The sequence below is a fragment of the Pterocles gutturalis genome, unplaced genomic scaffold (assembly GCF_000699245.1).
Source record: "Pterocles gutturalis isolate BGI_N339 unplaced genomic scaffold, ASM69924v1 scaffold22527, whole genome shotgun sequence".
NCBI lineage: Eukaryota > Metazoa > Chordata > Aves > Pterocliformes > Pteroclidae > Pterocles > Pterocles gutturalis.
In genome coordinates, this window is record NW_010113377.1 from 16,665 (window position 1) to 38,913 (window position 22,249).

The 22,249-nt window shown below is 42.9% G+C and overlaps 1 protein-coding gene across 1 annotated transcript in view; it reads left to right on the top strand.

The window, feature by feature from the left end:
* The window catches only part of NPEPPS (aminopeptidase puromycin sensitive), a 26,857-nt gene extending 8,323 nt beyond the window's left edge, over positions 1 to 18,534 (top strand). The window contains exons 2-22 of the mRNA XM_010074482.1: positions 246 to 323; positions 1,375 to 1,496; positions 2,408 to 2,515; positions 3,403 to 3,603; positions 4,052 to 4,148; positions 4,254 to 4,287; positions 5,721 to 5,835; positions 7,347 to 7,511; positions 8,464 to 8,568; positions 8,876 to 8,936; positions 9,740 to 9,849; positions 10,481 to 10,544; positions 11,160 to 11,299; positions 12,471 to 12,605; positions 14,021 to 14,240; positions 14,851 to 14,993; positions 15,780 to 15,836; positions 16,346 to 16,453; positions 16,691 to 16,846; positions 16,954 to 17,001; positions 18,054 to 18,534. Of these exons, the coding sequence (XP_010072784.1) occupies positions 246 to 323; positions 1,375 to 1,496; positions 2,408 to 2,515; positions 3,403 to 3,603; positions 4,052 to 4,148; positions 4,254 to 4,287; positions 5,721 to 5,835; positions 7,347 to 7,511; positions 8,464 to 8,568; positions 8,876 to 8,936; positions 9,740 to 9,849; positions 10,481 to 10,544; positions 11,160 to 11,299; positions 12,471 to 12,605; positions 14,021 to 14,240; positions 14,851 to 14,993; positions 15,780 to 15,836; positions 16,346 to 16,453; positions 16,691 to 16,846; positions 16,954 to 17,001; positions 18,054 to 18,206 (2,420 nt within the window). The 3' untranslated portion in view covers positions 18,207 to 18,534. The remainder of the gene's footprint in view (positions 1 to 245; positions 324 to 1,374; positions 1,497 to 2,407; positions 2,516 to 3,402; positions 3,604 to 4,051; positions 4,149 to 4,253; positions 4,288 to 5,720; positions 5,836 to 7,346; positions 7,512 to 8,463; positions 8,569 to 8,875; positions 8,937 to 9,739; positions 9,850 to 10,480; positions 10,545 to 11,159; positions 11,300 to 12,470; positions 12,606 to 14,020; positions 14,241 to 14,850; positions 14,994 to 15,779; positions 15,837 to 16,345; positions 16,454 to 16,690; positions 16,847 to 16,953; positions 17,002 to 18,053) is intronic.
* The last annotated feature ends 3,715 nt before the right edge of the window (positions 18,535 to 22,249 follow it).

Genomic DNA, 22,249 nt, shown 5'->3' on the forward strand with positions numbered 1-22,249 from the left:
GGATACTGTTCTTACCGCAAGTTTACAATGTATAGTCTGATGGAGAAGTGGTAGGTTTAGTTGTCTGAAGCAACAGAATAGAACATGGAACTCCAACAATGGGTCGGGTTTCTTTGATTGCTTGTGTTTGTATAATTCTGGATTATTTGAAATATTTGTTGGTTTAAGTAACGTACAGCATGTTGGATCCAGCTGATTTAGTTCATTTCTCCTTTCTAACAGAGTAGTCTGTTTTTCTGTTTCAGAGGTACATGCCACAGGGTTCAACTATCAAAATGAGGATGAAAAGGTTACTCTCTCCTTTCCCAGTACCCTTCAGAAAGGTAAGCGCTGTTTTCATGCTTTCTGCTTGCTTCAACCTGTGTTTAAGACATTTGCAATCGAAAAGGCTGGAGTAGGACAGCTCTGTCTTCCCTGAAGTTTCTGACTGCCCATGTGGTGCTCCCTAGGAAGTGTGTCCACTGTAAGTCACTTGGTGAGCCTCTGGAATGGAAAATGTTGTTTCCCTAGGGGTGAGGTTTGCCTCCAACACCTGGGGTCACTCTAATGATTTACCTGCTATTGGGAGTTAGGCTCAGAAGCTATTTATGTTAGCTGCTGATGATCTGTTGTCCTCTTCCTGAGAATGAGCTAATCTGAATTATCTGCAGTATTTTCCTAGGCATGAGTGTACTAATTCTTCTGAAACTACGACAGTTTTTTCCTCAGGAGTTTGTCGATTGAAACTCAGCTCCTCAGTTTGAATAAAGCAATTTTACTTCATCTTGACAAATACAAATACAAGTTTCTAGGGTGATAAAACTTTAGTGTTTCATTCTGTGGGATATTGGCATGCTGCCTCTCTGATCAAGATCAGGTTTCCCCTTTTGCACTGAGGCATCGAGGGCAGAATAAATCCTGAGACTAATTGACTTACAAGCTTGGCCACAGCCAGTGCTCTGTCTTGGGTTTTGTAGATTCCATAGGATGCTATTATTACTTGGTAGCCATCCTATAGTTCTGCAGACTTCACTCAAAGGTAAGGATTGTAGGATTGGACTCCTCCAGTGGCTTGAGGCAGGTCTCTCCTGATTACTGCATTGTGTTTGGAAGGTGAGGATGAGTCCCGCAGCAGCCTCTCGTCTCTGATCAATGCTGAAATGCGCTGGTGAGTCTGGCTTTGCCCAGGTTGCTCTGCTGGAGCTCGTTTTGTGTAAGGAGAGTGAAGGGCTTGAGGGAGACTGGCAAAAAAGGGATGGGTGGAGATGGGTTCAAGGGACATCTCATTTCAGAAGGGCAGTGGGCCAGCTGAGCAGCCTGGCCTGAAGGTCCAGACCAAATACATGTTCTGTTTGGCACATGCAAATAACAATGTCCCATCTGTTTCTGTTACAGGGACGGGGACGCTAAAGATAGACTTTGTAGGGGAGCTGAATGATAAAATGAAAGGTTTTTACCGAAGTAAATATACCACCCCTACTGGAGACACGCGCTATGCTGCTGTCACTCAGTTTGAGGTATGGGCTATATTTTGTTTTCAGAGGTTGTTATTCTTAATATAAAATTTGTGCTTAGAAGAAGGGAAGACATAATTTCCTAGCTTTAGCTGTACCCTCTAGGTAAATTTCAAAAATCTGTATTTTTTTGCTTCTTGCTCTCAGTGTGGATGGGTAATACTAAAAGCAGCCTTTGCTGAAGGTCAGTGAATTCTGGATCTGGCAGATTCCCCAGCAGAGGATCACGCTGGTGTGTGATACATCGTACATATACAATAGCTGCAATGTTTCAGAACAGCTGTTTATTTAGATGTGGTCAAATGCATCTCTATAACTTTAATTTATGAAGTATATTAATTTTTTTAATAGGACACTCTGCTTTTATCTCAGTACGTTAATGACATCCAAAATATGAGCCAGATTCCATCTCAAGTATTATGTAAACCCCGAACGTAATGGCAGAATTTTTAACCATACTGTAATTTCCTAGTTATCTGCCTGGTTACATAAAAACATGGATTACTTACCTCGTACAAATGGAACATTTCTTGGCCGCAGTCTACTGACAGAATATAAATAGGTGGTCTTGTGTGTATGGTCTGTGAACGCCTCGGTGCCCTCGCTGCTTTCACATGACTGAGCTTTGCTCCTGTCATGACTCTGCTAAATTTTGCCCAGACTGTAGAATTCCATCAGAGCACAGAGTGCTTTTCAGCTGCTTTTTTTTTTTTTTTTTTTTTTAAATCAAGAGTGAAATAACTTACCGCAGTAAGAATAAAATGCTGTAATGCAGAGGTCAAGAGTGTCAGGGAAGAGACTCTACGCCAGTCATTAGCCATCACTCACCCAACTTCTTCCCTGTGAATTTTTGTGTGTGTTTTATTGCCGTAATCTCTTGTGATTTATTTATTTAATGCTCTTATTTCCTTCAGGCTACTGATGCTCGCAGAGCTTTCCCTTGCTGGGATGAGCCTGCTATTAAGGCAACATTTGATATTTCTTTGGTGGTTCCTAAAGACAGAGTAGCTTTGTCAAATATGGTAAGTTCTTGATGCGCAAGAAAACAGCATTTTAAATAACATTGTAATAATGCCAGCTGATTATTTGATAGTTAATAGAGTGTTTTGGTAACAGACAGAATTAGGAACATAGGCTGGCTTACTAGCTGTTACTAAGCAGCTCTAAATTGAGGGAGCTTTTAAAAAGATGATATTGTCATGTCAGATGCACAAAACCTAGACAGGTTGTACAAACCACAGTGGTGTTTGTTTTTTAAAAAAAAAAGTCTTAGCATATGTCATGCCACGGTGCTGCTTGATTAAGAGTGGGGGAAAAAAAAGCCCTTTTGGTGTTTAAATAGCTGTTCAGCTGCATAAGCAGACATAGCACTTGAGATAAATAAACATGTTTGACGTGCAAGGAGAAGTACCTCTGTCACAAATACAAGTGGGCATTTTCAGGTTGCTGTTTTAAAAAAGGTGCAAATACTTGGGGAAGTTGTTGCTGGAAAAGAGCAAGTCAGTTTAAAAATAGACTCTGTATTTCAGTAGCTAACTTCATCATTACCTGTGGAGTCCAGCCTTGCCCACTGACCACATGGTTCTGGTTTCTGTTTCAGAACTTCAGTGCAAGCCTGGTGCCTCACTGGGCCGTGGGTAATACTCTCTTTGGAGGACAGCAGATGATAGCTAATGTGTTCAGCTGCCTTTGCAGTAATGAATATAACATATAGATTATAAAAGTAGACCTCCATATATGATGGGGCATTTTTACATAGGAGGGGAACTACATTGTGGTCTGTATTTTAAAATCATAAAAGAAGTCCTTTCATTTTAAACGTGTGACTCATAATGATGAAATAGTCAGATGCATTGTGTAACGCAGTTTCACTTCCATGAAACTGACTGATTCCCTTTCATGTTGAAAGAATGTCATTGACCGGAAGCCGTACCCAGATGATGAAAATCTGGTGGAAGTGAAGTTTGCTCGCACCCCTACAATGTCGACATATCTCGTAGCGTTCGTGGTGGGAGAATATGACTTCGTAGAGGCCAGGTCCCTTGATGGCGTCTTAGTGCGTGTTTACACTCCTGTTGGAAAAGCGGAACAAGGAAAGTTTGCATTAGAGGTAAATGCGCTCAGGGTGGATTCAGTTTTGCTCTAGCGATCTCCGACAGGCTGAACGTAGCTCTCTCCTCTGATCAGTCACCCCAAGCCCTGCAAAGCTCAGGAGGGTGGTGTTTGCCTTAATGGCTCGGAGAGACTGGGCTTGATACTAAGCAGAATTTCATCTGTGGACAAACTAATGTCTATAATGGTGAAAACATATGGTTTGATTCAGTTCTGATTTGGTGATGTAGAATTTGGTCCAAAGATGATGGGAAGTACTGAAGGGTGGGCTACAGCCTGGGAGAAAAAGAGGATGGGAGTCTTCCAAACCATTGTGCTCTGGAAGCTGGAGATGGGGCTTCTGGAAGAAATCTTGTGTATGCTGCTTTCTTAGGCTGGTTTCAGTCATAAATTTTCAAGTTTTACGGATTGTTCCAAGTTAAAGTTTCTCCTCTTGTTTCTTACAGGTTGCTGCTAAAACTCTGCCTTTTTATAAGGACTACTTCAATGTTCCTTACCCTCTTCCTAAAATTGATCTCATAGCTATTGCAGACTTTGCTGCTGGTAAAGTAACTCACTTTATTGATGAACTGTATTTTGTTTGAATTTTAAACATTTAGGAAGAGGTGTGTATCAATATCAATAAACCTTTGTATTTATTTTATAAAGGTGCCATGGAGAACTGGGGCCTTGTTACTTATAGGTATGCTGTTAAAATACTGTCTTTCCCCCTCTTTGTTCACTAATTCTTGGAAGTAATTGGATTAGTTTTAGGGAGCTGTAATTATTGGGTGTCATCCCAAGTAAGAACTGCGTAAATACCTTCAACTCTTGCTTTGGTTTGGATAATTTTAACTTCTGCAGCAGCGTGCATTATTGTTCAAATCTTAGGAAGGCAAGAATGAGCTATTACAACTACTGTCCAAGGGTGTGAGGTTTTTAAAGTGTCTGGCAGCACTGCCTGTTCTGCAAGAGAACTTTCTTGGCTGCCTTTTTCCCTGTAAAAGTAACATACTTACAGACACAGCTGGAAGAGTTTCTTATTTTATGTTGTAGGCAAGTTGGTAAATTTAGCAACCACAGCATAACCATGTGGATATGAGTAAATCAAAAATATTAACTTGCCTTCCTTTTCAGTCTTTTTTTTTTTTGTTCATCTGATCAAGCTTTTGTACTTTTGCTTGATATTATTACATTATCTGTGCTCATTGTTAGAATAATTTTCCTTCGTTTTGTACAACATTGGTCTTACAAGCTTTGGACTTTAAATCCTGAAATAGTTTGAATTTCTTCTGCTAAACTTTTAATTTGGCCTTAAAAATTGAAATGGAAATTTGAGCCCAGGTTTAAAATCTGCTTGTCTGCTTATCGCAATTCTGATAAAATCGGACATTTTACTCCCTGTGGGGAAAAAACCAAAATATTTGTCCTGGATGAGTAGAATTTTTGGAAGCCTTTCTTAATTGTGCTGTTAATTTTTTTCCTCCCCTTCTGCTCAGTTTGGCACGCTTGCTTTATCCCTTTGGGGACAGAAGGTTGGCATGATCTGCAGGCACCATCTCTGTTCCGAGATGCGCGTTTTTCCCCTTTGAGTCGCAGCGGTCCAGCAGTCCTTTCTGACTGACCCGCTGAGTCTTGATCTCGACAGGGGTGTTCAGAGCAGAAGGGTGTGTGTGTGTGTGTGTGCACGTGTGCCCTGTGTGGAGAATCTTGTGCATCTGCAGTGGTGAGCGTAACACGGCTGGTTGTGCGCTTGGGAGAGCTGGAATTCCTCTGGGATGAGGGAGGCAGGGGAGACCTGCTGTGCGTGCACCGTGCAGTGCAGAGGGAGTTACAGTTGAGGTTCCTAGATAACGTAGGTGAGCTCTTTTATAAATAAAGGAGAAACTTTCTCGTTCCTGCCTGGGTTTTTGCACTTGTCTTCTTGCATGCCATAAGGAATTATTGCTCCAAAGCATTCCAACAGCTGCGGAACTTACCAAAATAAGTTAATGGCTGAAATGAAGTAGCTTTTGGGTTTTTTTCAATTGCACTGATCACTTTTTAGCTTGCTTAGGTAATTTAACCTACTTTTGATTGTGTTTTTTCTCTAGGCATGTACCACTCTGTTCAGTTATCTTTCTGTCTTAAATACAGGGAGACCGCATTGCTCATTGACCCCAAAAATTCCTGTTCTTCATCTCGCCAGTGGGTTGCTCTGGTTGTAGGACATGAGCTTGCTCATCAGTGGTTTGGAAACCTTGTGACCATGGTATCTAACGGTTAAAAGTTTCTAGTTTTCTTTGACGTGTGCTTCGTATCATATGTGTGTGTTCAAGTGCCCCTTAAGAGCAGGCATGCTATCTTTAAAAACATTCAGTATTTAAATAGTGCTTTATTACCACTTTCTTCTTTACTAGTGTGTTCTTTAGGAGTATTCCTAGATCTTTGCTATGTGAAGTAACGCTCAGTTTTTCAGCTCAGCTGAAAAGTCGCTCGGTAGTAACTCATATGAATTTCTTTGGCTATGTGGGGAGCCAGCTGTCTGAACGGTTTGATGTTTAAGTCATTTTGGTGGGAGTAAAAGTGTATCTGAGAAAGCAAGACTGAAATCTGTAAATAAATTCCATTTAGTGCTAAAAACTGAAACCTCTATCTGTCAGAGCTTCTGCTCTTAACAAATGGCTTCAGCTTACTCTTAATTTGACCTGACATTCCTTTTCCCAAAACCCTGCAAACAGATGCTTGAATCCCAATATTTACCAGGTTAGAAAGTTTCTTGTATTGTAAGAAACCAGTGTGTTTGGTAAAAAATGCATGGCTTCTGGAGCCCCCAGTCTGCACCATGCTGGCTTTTAGGCTGCTTAAATGAAGTGTGAGCTTTTTCTCCTCTCATCTGAGGTGCGTACAGCACAGCAGAAAGCCTCAGTGGCATCGCTGGGTTAGCTTGCCAGTACCAGATCTTGCTGGCCAGCACAATATGCCAGTTCTTCTGTGGCAAAGATAAATAAAATCAGCATACTTCCAAGGAAAGAAATAGATTTGTGAGCAATTAGGTTGCCAGTGGGATCAGAAAGAAAAACAGGGAGGTGAAAAGATTTAGAAGTCGAACCTGAGTGCCCAAGACTCTATTTTGCAGTTGCATAATCCTGTGGCACCAATCTGTGTGTATTGGAACCTTGTCTTGGAAACAGAAGCCATCAGAAATGTAAAAGAAAATTGGATAGTCTCCACTCTAAAAATAAAGCAGGGCTTATCTGTGTAGAGTTTCAGTAACAGCTTTCCTTTTTGAAATTCCACCCTCCCTGGGGTAAATGTTTCATTCATGGTAGAAGCGGCAGTTCTTTGTAGAACAGCTCACTGGGCTGATTCTGCATCCTGTTCGGTTTCTTTTACTTAGGGGCTCCTATCGTCACAGCTGTGCTCGGCGGAGTTAACCACCCCGTTTCCATTGAAAGAATGGTTGGTTCAGTGCAGCTATGGAAAAGGGTGTTTTCTTCCTCAATATCCGTAGCTTGTTTCCTTATCTTGGCTATTTCAGTGAAATATTAAAAATGAGGGGAAGAATTTTTAAATGCCAGTGTGACATTCTTATCTTAAAAAACCAAAGCCCACCTTTGGCTGGTGAGAAACAAGTTTTAACTCTTTACTAGTTTTCAGGTTTCCGTAGTCTAAAACACTCTGTCAGATTCCAGGTTTTCTCCTTTATGTAAGCATACTCTTTTGTTGATTAAATGAAGCTCTTGGATTTTTGTTCATGATTCTGCCTCCTTATCTTTCCAGGAATGGTGGACCCATCTCTGGCTGAATGAAGGATTCGCCTCCTGGATTGAGTACCTGTGTGTAGATCACTGCTTCCCAGAGTACGACATCTGGACTCAGTTTGTTTCTGCTGATTACACACGAGCTCAAGAGCTCGATGCCTTAGACAACAGTCATCCTATTGAAGTAAGTTCTGCCTTTGCTATTGCTTTTCTCCCTTTTTTTCTGTCAGCTGAGTGTCAGCTTTTTTCCTATTAAGAAAAAAGGGAACTGTGCAGGTTTCTGATCGAAGTGGGTAAACTTCTGGCCCTTGAGTACAGTGAGGTAGCTACAGACTTACTCCAGCGCTCAACACCACGAACCAAAGTGCAGCTAGCCCGGAGTCCAAGCTACCAAACTTTGCTGGGCTTGTACTGGTTTCAGTCGGAGGTCACGTTCAGTGTTTCTGCGTTGTACCCCCAGAGCTGTGAGCGTGATGCAGACAGTCTTGAAGTAAGGAGGATCTCGCTGGGCTTGCTGCTTTGGGAACAAGGAGCAGTTCAGTGAGGAGGAGAAGGCAGCAGCAACGAGCCCAATGACAGCAAAACTGGGAGCTCTGCTGAAAGAATGTAATTCCTAGAGATCGCCATGGACGAGTTTTCAGCTAGCTTAGGAATCGTTTGATGTAATAGATGTTGGGAGATGACCTTGCTGTGTACAACCGGTCATTTTGGAGTGACTTACTCATTGAGTGCGTTTCCTGAGTGTGTATTGTTCCCTGGCCCAGAATTAAACAACTTCGACTCTTGGGTTTTTTGGGGGTTTTTTGGTTTTTTTTTTGTTTGTTTGTTTGTTTGTTTGTTTTTGCATTTGGGTAAGTGTTGAACCAAAGGGTTGAAGCAAGATCCCCAAGTCTCTTTGATTAAATACCAAAACCTAAGTTAAAGTATGTTTAAGCCACAAACCAATCCTAACCCAGCCATATGAGAATAAGTTTAATTGACTGGGTGCAGAGATTCCACTACAACAATTTAGTGATGGATATGCGTGTGCTTTCTTCAGTGAGAAAAGTCAACTCCTTAAACACTGGAACAAACAAAATAAAAATATTTTATGCAGTTAAAATTGTTCTCACTGTTACTTATCCCGTTTACCACAGGTTAGTGTTGGCCATCCATCCGAAGTAGACGAAATATTCGATGCTATTTCTTACAGCAAGGGAGCATCTGTAATCCGAATGCTGCATGACTACATTGGTGATGAGGTAAAAAGATGGTTGTTATAAAGCCAAATGTAGACTATAAAATCTTCTTACAGTTAAAAATACTGTTTAAAAAAAAATTTAAATCTGCGTATTCTATTATTATGAAAACTTTTCTCCAATTTGGATTTGGGATCTATTTGAACTTACCTGGGAGAAATAAAACGGTGGAAAAACGTGGAAGGAGTTACAGATGAATGTACTGATCCTAAGACTCCTTGGCCAATTCTTGGATATAAACGCAGCAGGGAGGGAGGATAGAAAGGACCTCTGTTCTGGTGCCATTACATCTTCAATTGTATGTTCCCAGGACTTTCGGAAAGGCATGAATTTGTATTTAACGAAGTTCCAGCAGAAGAATGCCGCTACAGGTAACTGGTGGTTATTACATGCTGAAGAAAAGTGATTTCTGGAGACGAAATTTTTAGTGCTGAAGGGATGGATTCTTAAACACTTGGTTTTTCCACCTGAGATAACTGGAATGCAAGGAAATAATTGGCTTGTTTGCAGTTTCATACACTGCGTCCCCTGCCCAGGCAGAATTCAGGATCCTCTGGGGGTTCTGTATCTGCAGCTGAGGTAACTGAAGGGCTGCGTTTGCCATTGGTAACCACATCTGCGTAGTCATCTAATTTAGAAATAGAGTGTGGTGATTTGCCATGCAAGCCTTTTGCGAGCTTCCTTTTGCAGTATTGATTGCATGTGTGATTAAACAGTTCAAAGTCCTGTCTGATATCTCACAGCGCTTTCTGTAGTTAAACCTTTTTGTGTCTCAGGCATGAATGTGGAAGCGCAACATCATGCTCTATCAGCCAAAAACAGCCCATGTTTGATCAGCTTTTTTGGTGTAATATATTAAAAACTTAAAGATTCCTCTTTTTGAATATTTTGAATATTTAATGTTCATTTTTATTATACTTTATCACAATGTGTATCGATTGCTTTTTTTTTAGTAGTAAAGAAGCTTTCTTCTCCCCTCTCTCCCCCATGAATGGTTTGAACTATTTTCTTTTTCTTGCCTATCTGTTACAATTCAACAAAGAACACAGCCCAAAACACGAAGGGCAAACTGGAGTAACAGTACAGCCTCCCACCCTCCAGTGCCCATACAGTGTCCTTAATGACATCTGACACGTCGAGACTCTGAGTCCTTAGTCAGACTTTTTTTCTGCAGAGGACCTCTGGGAAAGCCTGGAAAAAGCCAGCGGTAAACCCATCGCTGCTGTGATGAATACATGGACCAAACAAATGGGATTTCCACTCATTTATGTGGAAGCCGAACAGGTAAATATAACTGTGTGGTTTTCAGCATTTCAGATCAAAAGTTCTGCCTTTAAGTGTGTTTTAGGGTCAGATTTAGTAGTACCCAATTATTTTAAAAATTCTCTTTGATCAGGAGGCAGTGCAGTGGGTTGCTTTGTTCAGTGACAATCCTGTTTGTGAAGGGAGGAGAAGCGCAGCTCACTCGAGGAACATAGCGCAGAGCGATGAGGAGTTACTCCACAAGCACTCTGGCTCACGTGCTCAGAGTTTGCTGATCCAGCCCATTTGCTCTTTGTGTGTGAAATGTGTGCTGGGGGGAGGGAATATCTGACCGAGCTCCTGTTGCCACACATTTGGCTTCTCACTCCAGTCCAATTATGCTTATTCTACAAGATTGCAGGGTGAGTGAGGCTTACTGGGTGGAAGCTGAAGTCGGACAACAAATTCAAATGAGAAATAGGGCATGTGTGTTTGAACAGTAACTGTGATTAGTGCGTTGGAATGATTCGTGCGGGTAGCTCCTGGTTCTGGAGGAGAATACAAGTTACTCTGTTTAACAGAGGGCGCATGAATGTACTGTGATACACAGAAGCTGAGATTAGATGTTCTTATAATTCCTTTCTTTCTCTCTCCCTTTTTTTTTTTTTCTCAGCAAGAAGACGACAAAGTGTTGAAGTTAGTCCAGAAGAAATTCTGTGCCAGTGGACCATATACTGGTAAGATGAGTGCTAAGTGCAGGAATGGAATGGTTTTTTGCTTTTCATGCAATGGCAGCGATTTTGAGAGATGAGGCAGCTGCACGGCAGGACAGGCAGGTGCTCTGCTTGAATTCAGGTGTTTAAGTATTTGTTAAAAATTCAGAAAATCTAAGATTGAACACTCCCATCCATGTGGTTTCCATGTCCTCCTGGCCTGGAGAATGGCATTGATCTGCAGGCTTTGGTTCAGTTTTCATTCTGAGACGCTTCTCTGCTGATGTCCGGTTTAAGGCCGTTGCTGGTGTCGGAGGATCTCTGTAAACTGCTGGCTTTAGAGTAGTGCTGAAATAAAAATGCTTCGTATGGAAGCCACCTCTGTCTTAAGACACAGATTCCACCCATCTTCCATGCTTATAGAAATCAAAAGGTTTGGCTTGGAAGGTGATGTAGAGATTCTTGATTTTTAACTCTAAACCTGCTGTTTTCCTTCAGATTTGTGCCTTTTTAGGTTTAAATGTAAGTAGCCTTGCTTAAAATGCTGCTGAAATTTGTTTGAGCATCAGGCAGAGTTTCTCAGTGTTGTGTGCATATTTTTTCCTCTTAGGCTTTGCTTTTTACTGTTTCTTCTTTTAGGGGAAGATTTCCCTATGTGGATGGTCCCCATAAGTATTTGTACAAGTGATGACCCCACCTGTGCCAAAATGCAAGTACTGATGGACAAACCAGAGCTCACCGTGGTTTTGAAAGACGTCAGACCGGACCAGTGGGTGAAGGTGAGCTGTCACAAAGGCGAACATATTACTGGGAAGAAGTTTGATTATTGCTGTAATGCTCCCTTGCATTTGATTTTCCTCTTCTTTTTCTTTTTTTTCCCCTTGCAGTCTTGTCTTTCTTATGGAGAGGCCTCTCTGTGCTGCTGTTGAATATTGGCTCCTCTCTGTAGTGCTTGCGTAGGGTAGTCCTTTGCCTTCCAAGAGTAGTCTAGACAATGTAAACTTGAAGCTTTTAGGAGTCCAAGCCCGGAAGAACAGTGTGCAGTTAGAGGCAGCTTTTGAGTGGAAATGTGGTGGCTTGCTTTGGTATCCCATGGCAACCACGCTTTAGTTAAAGTCCATCCTGAGCAAAAATAGTCCTGTTTATCTTTCATTAGTGTGAAGGTTTTCTACTTGTTATTGCCAGACAAGCGCAAATCTTTAAGTGAAAAAATTCACTTGTTGAGGGCTGCCGCAGACACTAGTCAAACTGAATTTAAAAACTGACAGACAGCAACTGGCTGGGACTATTGCTGTGTGAGCTGCTGAGGTTGAAGAGTGAGTGTTTCTAAGCTGGAGCTGTATTCTGAGAGGTGACTCTGTGAAGTGACATTAAGGGTTAGTCTCTCAGAATATTAATCAACTAACGGGCCTTCTGCTGTCAGACCTGCATGTTCTCCTGAATCACAGTATCCATCGGCATCCTCCCTGCTGATCAAGAGGGGTGTGATTATGCTGGGCAGAGGTGCTGGCTCTCCTTTCTTAAGAAAATGGTTCTATCCAAAGTGAGGGGAGCAGGTTGTGAGAGAGAGGTTACGAAATCTAGGATTCTAGCACCTGCAGCCTCCTGCATTTTATCTTCTTGGTGCATGCCTATCCTTGGTTCACTTGGGATTTACCTCTAAAAGAGAAGTTTCTCTTTTCTCCTTGCTCCTAGTTTTAATTCTAGCCTGGGTTTCCTTATGCCAGCTTTCTCTCATCTTCTATACCTCCCGGTGAGCATTTCTTCTTTGAAATCTTTAGTCTTTCCCCCTTACTTATGATTTGGTTTTTCTTTTTATTTAAATGATAGTGACTGATTTCTCTGGACCGCAATGCTTTGAAAAATTTCTAGTGCTCCAAAAAAAAATAAAAAAGCATTTCCTTATTTGTTCCTTACTTTTAATTTTTTTGCTCTTCTGGTACTTTTCAGTTAAACCTTGGAACAGTAGGGTTTTACCGTACTCAGTATAGCCCTGACATGCTGGAGAGTTTAATACCAGCGATCAAAGACCTCTCCCTACCCCCTGTGGACAGGCTTGGCCTGCAGAATGATCTTTTCTCTCTGGTAAGCAACCCTTTGCTGTTCCGTCTAATAATGAGAGCTACGGTAACTTTAGAAATCGGTGTCTGAAGGGTCCATCTCAGCTTCTGGAGGCAAAGTGCCTTTGGGATTAGTGCATACATCTAGCTTTTAATTAGCTTGACAAGTTCTAACTTGAGCTGTAAGGCTGAAACCCCATGGAAGCAGTCTGTCTGTAACTCCTGTTGCGCTGTTCTCTGTAGGGGTGTAGACTGTAGGGGTTTTTTTCCAAAATTGTTTTGAGAACTTGTTTTCTTTTAACTTGTCAAAATAAGGATCTTTTAATGATCCCCTCAATGACTTAATCAAATATCGTCAGCACCAGGTGCTTGGTTGGGTTGGGCTTGTTATAACTGTCCTCCACTGGAGGAGGCGGCTGTTGGGGAGTCTTCCAAGGGATTACCCCCAAAGCAGGTGTTGCTGGCTCTGAACAATTAGTTACTGTACTCTGTATTTCAGATTGTACTTTCTTATTCTGGCTAGTCAGCAAGTATATGGAAACTTTTAAAAATGTGAGTTTGATACCCTGCCTCTCTAGCTTCAAAGCTTGTAACTCTTGTCATGGCTTAGTTGAAGGAGTTTGAAACTGTAGCCTGAGTAATTTCCCAAGTATTGCAAGACTAATGGGACAAAAAAATTGAGCAAATAATACATGTAGGACCATTGTGTTAGACTCCTCTTTTGGTTTCAGTTTTTATCATAGGTGAATATAGCTTAGATGATGAAAATTGATCTTCGCCTCTTTTCCAGTGCCATAAAATAGTGGTCTGGTTCCAGATTAACAAAAATCTGAGTAATCTGCCTGGAAATACCTACTGTAGGTATCATCAACGGCACTACGCATAGCAATGTTTTCATGACGCTGTGAAGCAGTTCATATAAAACTTTCCTGGCAGAGATGGAAAGGCAGTACTACTTGTACTAATTCATGAGAAGCAGGAAGCAAAAATGACTTCTGCAGTTTTACACTCTCAATTTAATGAAAAGCAAAAATGAAATCTCTGAATCTTTACAGTTTTTAGTTAAAATAAGATTTTGGTGGGCGTAGTATGTGGCTGAGAATAACTCTGGGGTTTGCTTTTTCTTGCCAACGTTGCTGCAATTTTGTTAAGTCACTTAATCGCCTTCTCTGTTTCTTGTTTGCAAAACGAGCTTATAATTATCTAGTCTCCTTGTAAAGTGCTTACCTGTGTATGAAAAGCCTTGTGTGCCGTGAGCAGGCAGCTGAGGTGCTTTGACTAGCGTTAACTCCCCTTGGCAGAACCCCACGACAGAGAAAACAGAGTTTATTTGCAGGCTGTGCAAACTTAACAGGGAAGACTGTAAAATAATGTGATGAGCTATTAAACATCTTAATTCTGTTTGGAAGTAAGATTAATGTGTGTCTTTTCCTCTCCCAGGCCCGAGCTGGAATCATTAGCACTGTAGAGGTTCTAAAAGTCATGGAAGCTTTTGTGAATGAGCCCAATTATACTGTGTGGAGCGACCTCAGCTGTAACCTGGGGATTCTCTCAACTCTCTTGTCCCACACAGACTTCTATGAGGAAATCCAGGTGTTCGTGAAAGATGTCTTCTCACCAATAGGGGAGAGACTGGGATGGGACCCCAAACCTGGAGAGGGTAGGAAACTTATGCTCTGAAATCCAGTCGTGGTTTTGGAAAACTTGTGTGTGAATAAGCCATCAAGACTTGGAGACAGGAGAAGGGAGGAAGAGGAGTCCGAAGTAGGCATTTAGGGGTATTTTTATACTTAAAAACAGACAAACACAAAACCCCCAAAACAACCCTCTGTTATCAGGCACAAGTTAACATGGTGAAATGTTTCCCTACCTGGTCCCTGACTGATAAAAATTCTCTGCTTTAGCTTCGCATCTGTTGGAGTGCATGAAACTTACTAGACTCCAAGGTTGGAAAGCCATGTATGTGCATGTTTACTTTCCTAGCCAGTCTTGTAGTCGCAGATGGTTAATAGTCCTGACTTAGCTCAGGTTACAGGCCTAGCCTGTGGTGTTTGGGCCAGAATCATCATCTCCTCTTGCTGTAAAAAAATCAATGTATTCTCCACTTGGCACCAAGGAGAGGGAGGAGAAGCCTAGTTTCTTCAGATATTCTGAAGCATGTGGAAGGATTGTTACACAGCTCTGCCCTGATCACTCTAGGTGGAAGAACACTGAATTTAATTGCTGAATTGTGTCTCCAAATAATTATTCTTTTTTCTCCTACTCATTAGGTCACCTAGATGCCCTTCTGAGAGGTCTGGTCTTGGGCAAACTGGGAAAAGCTGGGCACAAGGCAACATTAGAAGAAGCCCGACGTCGATTTAAGGACCATGTGGAAGGCAAACACATCCTGTCAGCCGATCTGAGGAGTCCTGTAGGTTATTCTAAATTTTGTTTCCCAAAAGACCGTCCCCACTCACTTAGCACTGTGTGCACTGAGCTCTTGTATTGCCAAGAGCAGGGAAACTAGAGGAAGCCAGTGTCAAGGTATGAGAACAATTGGTTTTGGCAGAGGTGGTGGGAGCTTGCATAAGTCCAGTTGTGAAGAAAATTATACTGGGGAGCATGGTACAACCAACCCTGTGTTTCTTCAGTCAAATAAGCCTCATCTGTCGTGGCCAATACTTATTCATAATTAATAAGCTTGGCTGTACCCACGTTAACTGCCACAGTACAACTCTGGTCTCCAGATTGTGTTGGTTTGGGGTTTTGAAGACTATTCCAGTGCAGTGCAGAACCTCAGCTGACTCCTCCTCATGTGCATCGATCCGTGACCAGCCTACATCCTCCAGGTTTAACAGCGCTGTGGTAGCACTGCAGGGATCCTGGCAGAGCTCCGCAGGTGTCCGCTTGGCCCTGCAGAGCACAAAGTCTAACTGGGGTGAATATGGATTGAACGTACGTGAAGTACCTACTAGATACATGTTGCAGGCTACAGAGATTTCTTCTTCTGGTGGTTTTCTGCAGTTGAAATTACCAAAATCATGCTGAAATGGATAGGAGGTAAAAGGAGTTTAAAATCCAGCCTTAAAACATGGAAGAGATCAGTGCCGGTATCTTCCAGATCTGTTCACTTGTCTGAAATCTAATACGTAGAAATTGCTACATTTCTAAAAGTGTGGGTTTTGAAGGACTTTCCTTTTTTTATGCTCTACCTTAGGTATATGTAACTATTTTGAAGCACGGCGATAGTAGTACTTTAGACACTATGCTGAAGGTGAGTGCACACTCCGTTGTTAACACTGCCAGATTATGCAATGAAAAGCTAAATATTCCACTCTACAAGTTCCTCTAAGATGTAGTTTATCTGCAAACAGGCCCAATCCAATGTTTTACAGATGGTGTTAACACCAGGACTTCATTCGGGTGATCCTTGATCCGGGCGCAGTGTGAAATTGCCACCTAGTGGATTGTTCCATCTCTCATTCTAGTGGATTGTTCTGTCTCATTTTAGGATTATTTTTCATGGCATGGAGGCAGGATCCCACTTGACCTTATATAAACAGAAAAAAGATTGGTTTATTACTAACGGAACTTTCTGATGTATGTGTGATGAGGTCCGTAACGTGGATAGCTGCAGGATGATTCATGAACAAGTTCAATTTGTCACAAATTAGGCTTGACGACTAATCCAGCAGCTCAAGCGCATACAGCAAGTTCCGTAGTGCTCGGTAAGAAGTCAGCATGTAATACCGTGCACTAATGTTATCCGCTTTGGCTTTGAAGCTTCACAAGCAAGCAGACATGCAGGAGGAGAAGAACCGAATTGAACGAGTTCTTGGAGCCATCTCTCAACCAGAACTGATTCAAAAAGTTCTCACCTTTGCACTTTCAGTAAGTTCTTGGAAAAGCTGCCACTTCCTTACCTTGGGAGAATGACAAGTGCGTTCAGAGCCCTGTGAGCACGTAACACGCTAGAATAGGAGGAATAGTCTTAACAATTAAATCTTTGAGTTGTATCTTAAAGATTTGGGGCGGGGGGAAGCTATTGTTGACAGATTCAGCCTAAAAATGCTTAACGCCAACGTGCTGTATTTGGTCTTGAATACTTGTCTGCATTTTCACCTCCAGGAAGAGGTACGTCCCCAGGACACGGTATCTGTTATTGGTGGAGTAGCTGGAGGCAGCAAGCAGGGGAGGAAAGCCGCTTGGAAATTTTTAAGGGACAATTGGGAGGAACTTTATAATCGTTATCAAGGTGGATTCTTAATATCCAGACTAATAAAGGTATGTGCAGCTGTGGGAAAGTCCTGTTCACATACACGACTAAAACTAAACTGTGATATCTGAAATGCTGAATGTTTACCCTTGGTTAATATTTTTTTTTCCTTCAGCTAACAGTGGACGGATTTGCAAATGATAAAATGGCTGCAGAAGTTAAGGTAAGAGATTGTAATTTAAGACATGATTAACTTCACCTGTGACAAACATTGCTAGACTGTAGGCACCTGATGGAAGAGCCGTGAGTTTCTAGGCGGTTTTTGGTTTTGAGCTGTGGCTCTGCTTCAGACTATTTTGCCTGTTGCCTAGTCCCTGAATTGCACTGCTTTAGGTTGAGTTATTTTACCGAAATGTCTTAAATTTGCATTTTCACTAAGTAATGTCCAACCTCTAGTGATTTCTGTTTCATTAGCTTCACTCATTTAAACTTTTTAGAAAATCCAGCACAGTTTGTGGCAGTGTCTGGGTCTGGGTGTCACCTTGCTGTGCACGGTACTGGGAAAAGCCTGCTGGTGTGGCGATGGGCGATGACTCCGGGCTGTGCCAGCTTCCTCTATTCTTTAACCAACTGCAAAGTGCAAAGTCACAGCAGCCTCTGGTGCAGTTTCTTCAGCTATTTGCAGGGGATCGATACTGTTGATTCTGGAGGAAGAAACGTGAGACTATTCAGCAAAACTCTTGAGTGCTGCTGGTGCTTGGAGGTCATTAAGCAGCTTGGAAAGAGGCCTAGGTAGAATGCAAAGAAATCTGATAGCTAGACAAATGCTGCTGCAAATGCCCTTAGGCTTCCGCTAGTGTCTTCTTCCAAGTATCCAGAAATACACACTTGATTTGCTGCTCGTTTGTTGCCTCCTGATGAGCGGCTGAATTCATCTCTTCAAGTGCTGCTTGCTGTTGCTGGCAGCAAGGACAAGATGGGACAGGAGGCAGCGTTTGGGCTAGGTTGTACGATTTTCCTCTAGCAGAGGAGTGGAGTCATTTTGCTGTTCCCACTCTGTACTTGGGATTATGCGTCTCACCAACTCGGCAAGCACCCTGCACGTTTTTCAGAATCTGTGATGTTGGTGGGAGCAGACAGCATGAACTGTAGTCAGACAAGGAAAATAATTCACAAGAGCGTTTCTAGCTAACCTAGGGAATTCGTCAACTTAATAATATAATCTTGTCTGTGCCTGTTTATACCCTTACGCGTGGTTGTGTGCTTTTCATACAGGCCTTCTTTGAGAGTCACCCAGCTCCATCGGCAGAGCGCACTGTCCAGCAGTGCTGTGAAAATATTCTGCTGAATGCAGCTTGGCTGAAACGGGACGCCGAGAACATCCACCAATATTTTCTGCAGCGCAAGGCCCCACCAGCCATGGTGTGAATCTGTGCATGCCACTGCTGCAGTCCTGCTGCCGCCTCATGGGGAGAGGGAGGAGCTACCCAACAGCTGATTCATATGCCAAGAATTTGGAGTCTTTTTCTCAAACCAGCGGGGATTGGACAATGAATGTAGTTAACTGGTTCCTGTTCACACTCCAGATTTAAATTCTATTAAAATTATCAGCAATTCAGCAAAAAAAGAGAGAGAGAAAAAAAAATCTGTAAATATGATAGTAATAAAATAGAGCATAACAAAACTGTGAAACTTCCTCAAGCCTTGTCAGTGGTTAAAATATTTAACACCCCCCCTCCTGACACTCTTATTGACAGATGTTCTGTTTTTTACGCCCTCCCCCAGCCCTCCCCAAAAAGAGGAAACTGGTTGTTTCTAGGTCAGAGGAATTTTGTGGAGAGTCTGGGGCGAGAATGGGTTGATACCTCCCGAGCGTTGTGTGGAACAGGTCACTCGGAAAGGCAGGTAGCTGCAGGTATAACATAAAGTCTGTGCATCATTCTAAGTGCAAGGTTTTGGGGAGATGTTCCTGCAATCCCCCTCCCGCCCCCCAATCCAAGGATAGTAGGTTCCCTCCCTTTTGTGTTACCTCTCAGCAAAAAGAAAAATGTTCTGTTGCTCTTCGGTTTTTCTCCTTGGTTCCACTTGCTGATGTCCTTCTTGGAGATAACAGAATTGTAAGGAAACATCTTTCATAGCCACATTAAATAAGAGAAAGATTCATGCAATTTATTTTTTTTTTCCTTACTAAATTGCACCCTCAAAATGCATGTGAATGAGGAGATAACTGCTGTGTGATGGGTTCTCCTGGCTGCTGTTAGGGCAGGTCTCTTCTATTCAAGACACCGTTACTTGTCTGAAAGATCCAGCTTGTTCAATCTCCTCATGGCCGTAGCAACACTAGCTTCTCGTTCCTTTCTGTGATGTTGACGGTAATTTGATTCAGAAGCCTTAAATTAGTGATGACTGGCATGATGATGAAGTCTAAGCTGTGTGCCATCATTTACTTCACAAAGCAGCGTGGGCAACTAACCAGACACAACACCCTCTAATGCAAAGGTTGAAGTTCCATATATTTTTTTTTTTCTTTAGCAGGAATTCATATTTGGTGTGGCTTAACTGTATTTCAGAAGGTCATCAGACTAACTGTCAGACTGCTTCCCTGAAACATTTTTGTGCTATTGTTTAAAAAAAAAAAAAAAAATTTAAAACAGTTGGCGTTAATAAAAATGTCAATGTGAAATTCATGTCCTGATCTTGTGTTCTGTTTGAAGCCTGAAAGAGTCTTGCTGCTTTCAAAGGACCGAACCCTCCGAGGGAACAGCGGAGGTGACGTGTCGGAGGTGTCCTTAGCGGTCCCAAGGAAAGCCTTGCTCCCAGCCTCCTCTCCTGCTAGCAGTGCTAGGTCTTAGGGCAGCTGAACGAGCACCTACCGTACTGATCGTAAGTAGATCTTGTGTAATCTGAATAAAGATTGCAGTCAGGAGCTAAAGAACTAACCAGGACAGAATGTGGAAGGTAAAAGAAAGGAAAAAAAGTTGTGAATAACCAGATTTCTGTGGAATGAACACCTGAAAAGCTGAGGGACTCTGCAAGAGGGACCAGTGTTGCGCCAATGCTGCTGGTGCCAAGCAGGACGAGGCAGGGCAGGGGTGATGGTCAGCGGAGGCGCGGTGCTCTTGAACAGCATCGCACGGGTTGGTGTCCCCAGGGCTGGTGTGGCCACGCCGTCAGAAATGAGACTGGAACAGGAATTGTGTTTGTCCTGAGTCGTATCTTTGAAGTTGACTGCTGTGTTTCCCTGCTGTCAGCACGGCGGAGCCGGGGCAATTTCAGAAGAGTAAGCTGGTTTCTCTTCTGCTTCTTGCACATCAACAAAATAACACGCAAAGTTGTGATTTTAGCGTGACTGGTGATGTATGAAATGAGCAGCACCGGAGCTGCAAGTTGAGGTGATCTTGTTTTGACTTTAAACAATGCAAATGACATGCAAGCAGTTGAAGGAGAGCGACAAAAATAACAAGCTTGTGGTCAGTGAGCAAACTGAATGGTTTCAGCAGACCGACTAGTCGTAGTCTCTTCTGCATGCAACAAAAGTAGAATTTAATTCCTCATGAAAGCAAGTTTGGGATTTGTCCACTTAATGAGTTTTGTTTTATTTTCCCCCCACTGGAGACAAACTGATGCTCAGGAGAGGGTCAGGACAAGAAGAGCAAGAGCTCCTGCGGACGAGGAAAGGGATGAAATGGGGCTCGTGGTGATTAGCGAGGATATTGCCCGTAAGAACCGAGCGTTCTTTGCTAGGGCTGCTGTGGGTGCAGTGTCCCAGGGACACCCAAATGATACAGAAGCCAGCTTTTAACAAGGACTCCACTGCATCTATTCAGGTTAAACACGTTTGGAGAAATCTTGATCCCTCTCAGGCAGTTTCACCAGTTTCTGTGTCTTGGATAAAGAACCGAATGGTGTAGGTAGCAGCGGATCCTTTATTCTTAGCACAGGCTTATAGTGGAAACAAAAGCAATGCAAGTTCTCCCCGCAGCAGCAGGAGGAGTTTGTCTCGTGTCTCTTCCGTCGTCACTGCCAGGTGTAACGAGACCGCCCTGCCTGGGTGAGTCCTGGTGACTGAGCGACGGCAGAGATCTGCACTGACTCTCACTAAAATATCGGGGCGAAAATCTCCTTTAATGTTTGGAGCAGAAAGGTTTTCTTAATGATTAAACTTACTGCATGCACCTATTTGTTGCTGCTTTAACTTTTTTCGATGCAGTGCTAGTCCCTGGCTTTAACCTTGGCACTATATCTTGGCAGGATGTAGAAGTGAGGATATTTTAAGACTGAAATCACCAAAGTGCTTGGAAATCATTCCCTCTAAGCAAGGAAGACCAGGTGAGTGTCTCTGCTCAGCCTTGTGTAACTTGTGCTGCTGGATTTCAGCCAGGTTTGGTTTTTTTTTTTTTTCAAAAACTGGATTTCATTACCTGACTTTTAGGAAAATGCATTTTCTCTGTGCAGCACAGAAGCCCTTGGGCTGCTCCGGCCAGGTGCGGTGGATCGCACAGAACTCCACCGTGGGCTGCTCAGGGTGACAGAAATGTTGAGTGTTGAGCAGCCTTTAACGTTTCCCTTCCTCCAGAGGAGGGGCCGCACCTGGTGCACGTGTTGTCCTTTCAGTGCACGTGGTTCTTTGTGTAAATAACCTTCTGGATTCCTGCATTAACTTCTTAAACCTGGCATCCTCTAAACTCCGCTTGATTTACAGTGGTGTCTGAAGAGTGTTCGGCGGAGCTCCAGGCTCTGGGTTATACACAATCACCGGCAGTTCCTGTCCCTGGGAATTTATGTTGGGTTTTCTGAGACACCCAAAGGTACTGAGCAGCCTCGATAGACTCGGGAAGGGGAACCCGGTCACCTAGTTCTGTTCAAACTGTTTCACTTGCTGAAATCACCCCGAGTACCCTGTGTCGAGAGTCAGCAGCTTTTCAGCATTTCTCTCCCCGTCTCTGTAGCCAGTTGATGAAGGCAGGGGATGATATAAGGCTCCGTAACGTGGATGCTGAGTATGCCATTTATGGCCATGAGGAGAAAAACAGCGCATCTCGCTCGAGTTTACAGCTCTGTCTGAGCACTGCCGGGGGGAGCTGACTCCGCATCTCCCTTTCCCTCATTTCACACTGGCTTTTTGGGCTTTCATTGCTACCAAGGCCAGCTTTGTACAAAATTCTTGAATTCTTCCCTTGCTCCCTGGTGTTCCTACAGGAGCAGTCCCCTAAGGGAACATGCAGCGAGGTGATGGCAGCAGGACAGACACCATTCAAATCCTGATGTCTGGGCATTTTTGAGCCCCTTCTTGCTTGTAACTGCATTAAACCTGCCAGGGCGTACACTTGAGAGATCTCGAAGCACTTCACGAAAGCTGATGTGGATTTGTCTCCATTTTAAAATCTGAGACTCCTTTCCACGTTTTCCGAGATTCTCCTGCAGGCTGCTGGTGAAGGTAGGGGCAGTGTCTAGATCTAAGGATGCCCCAG